Below are 2,500 nucleotides of genomic sequence, written 5' to 3'. Positions count from 1 at the left end.
CTGTTATTCAACTTTGAAAAGAATTTAATGACTGAAATGTGTTTGTTTAAATATAGAAAACTTGCGCAGAGAAATTAAAAATGCATGTGTTTGAAAAGATACTCATGAGCTCTGCCGACTGTAGAAGTGTATATGTTTTAAGTGCTAATTGTTCCATTCACACAGTATCTGTGGCGTTTTATTTGAGATTCTCACTTTTTTGTCTGTATTCTCGGACTTTCATTCATTATTCTAATTTTATTTTCTGAACGACATGCGATTATCTCAGCGGCTCTTCGTTTCACTCTAAATATGAATGACAGGTAACACTTTATTCTACACATCCCACAGGATACAGCAGGGATCCTGGACAGGAAGATATTATTTGTACTGATCAAGAGTGTCTACTGATGGACAGCTGGACAGATGACTTTGCAAAGATGCAACATGGATCTTTTTCAGTTGTTTCCCATAAAATATACATTTATTTTTGTTTAAATGGATTTCTGTCAGTGTGTTTAGGCATTAAGATTTTAACAGTTCAACAACAACTGCTTATAAAGTCTATACAATTATCTAATTACTATATAATTTCTTGATTTAATAAACTTATTTTATGGGTCTGCTATTTCCTCGTGATCTCGTGATCTGCTCCCTTTGAACTGAAGTAAATATGAATTCATTATTAATTTATTATTCTTAACTTTATTATTGATACATGTTAAATTGTATGTTTGATTTTACACAAATTTCATGTTTTTCCATGTTCAGCTGACCTGCTGTAGACTCTCACACGTCTCTGTTTTCCAGGAAACTTCTTATGAAATTAGCATTAATTGAAGTCTTTTATGTACTGAAGTATTTTATATTTATAATATTTATTTAAGAATATAAGTTAAATTAGTTCAACTACTTGTTTCCCAGAGGAATAGGCAGCCAGACTCTAATGTTGGAGGACAAACACAAAACCGTTCACATGTATAAGAAAATAAAAGAAAGGAAGGAAAGTGAGACAGGCAGACAGACAGTTCCCTGATGACCTCTCATATTATCTCTGCAAAGCAATAAGCCTCGGGCCGCCCCGCTGCAATGCATTATGGGTACAGCAGGTCCTCCAAAGCCATGTCCTGCCCTTTAGGGAAATGAATTCATGTTTTTGTATGTGTGTGTGTGTGTGTTACCTGGAACCTCCTCATGTCTCGTGGGTTTCCAGCGTTTTTCAGACAGTTCTGGTTACACTTTAGGAAGAACTTCAGGAAGAACCTGCACAGACAGATAACAGACAGACACGCATGTTACATCAGTTACTCTGGATAGATCACATAGCCTTCATCAGTAACAGCACAAACAGAAGTAGCAGTAAAACTAAGTAAGGCAAGTTTATTTGTATACCACCTTTCAACAACCAAACAATTCAAAGTGCTTTCCATAAGACATAACAACATAACAAACGACATTAAAAATATGTAAAAGAAACACAAAAAGATAAAAATAAGCTACAAATGAAAAAAAAATTAGAATAATCAGTAGCAGTGAGTTCCTCAGGTTTCTTTTCTGTTCCCTTGTTTCATAGAAACAAACTGTTATAATGACGATGTGTGTCAACATGCAGATGATACACCGTTCTACACATGAGAAGATAACAGTTCCTTCTAATGTTCTTCACTTACTCAGTAAGCTTAAGTTAAGTAGTTTTAACAGTAACAGCAGTAGCTACAAACATCAACAGTTACAGTGTTCACAAGTGTTTTAATTAAATTCTCCGTATTTTACCTGGAAATCATAAACTATCCAAAGTTAAGGCGTCTATTATCGGCTCTATGTGGACACCTGAGAGTTCCTTCTGCTTCTAATGCCATGTCCACTTACAAAAGGAACAAAGAGAGGCCGTCTCTATCAGCAGATTCAATGACAACATTTTTAAAGTTCCTTCTTTCTACATGATCAGTGCATGGTAACTACAGTCTGGTTCATGTTAAAGCTACACGTCTAGCCACCACCCCGACCTCCATTCTCTGACTGTCCACCTTCTAAAGGACACACTACTTCCTGTGCTGACAATGAACAATGTGAGGTGCAGAATTGTCCAATATATGGAGCTAGGCCCCGATCAGACAGGACGCGGTTTTTGCAGTGAGAGGTGTTTTTTTCCCAGCCGTCCTCACCAGAAAAATGGTCGTAGATGTTGTTTGGGAGTCATTGACAATCGACCTATTCTGTCGTTCAGGTATGAGGATGTGTTGCTTTTTCCAGTTATTTTCTTAGGGCAGTAAGCGTTTTGCACGCTGCTCATGCACCCTGGGCGTCTCTCGTGTTTTTGCAGCAGTGCTCTGAACGCCTTGAGTTGAAAAAACTTCAACTCAGAGCAGAAAAGCGTCCAACATCATTTTTTCCCATTGTCCAATCGGATGAATTGAGAGGCGGGCCTTCTGTGGTGGTGACGACAAAGTTTACAGTTGCTTGGAAATAACAATCACGGAGGACAAACTAGTGGTGGCTGTTGATGGATACCCAGAGCTAT

The 2,500-nt window shown here is 37.7% G+C and overlaps 1 protein-coding gene across 4 annotated transcripts in view; it reads right to left on the bottom strand.

The window, feature by feature from the left end:
• The window catches only part of ebf3a (EBF transcription factor 3a), a 71,992-nt gene that overhangs the window by 43,446 nt on the left and 26,046 nt on the right, over positions 1-2,500 (bottom strand). For all 4 annotated transcript variants that reach the window (XM_044178993.1, XM_044178995.1, XM_044178994.1 and 1 more), the window contains exon 7: positions 1,161-1,242. In XM_044178993.1, the coding sequence (XP_044034928.1) occupies positions 1,161-1,242 (82 nt within the window). The remainder of the gene's footprint in view (positions 1-1,160; positions 1,243-2,500) is intronic.

Source organism: Siniperca chuatsi, linkage group LG20 (genome assembly GCF_020085105.1).
Source record: "Siniperca chuatsi isolate FFG_IHB_CAS linkage group LG20, ASM2008510v1, whole genome shotgun sequence".
Lineage (NCBI taxonomy): Eukaryota > Metazoa > Chordata > Actinopteri > Centrarchiformes > Sinipercidae > Siniperca > Siniperca chuatsi.
This window is presented reverse-complemented; position numbering and strand designations above follow the sequence as displayed.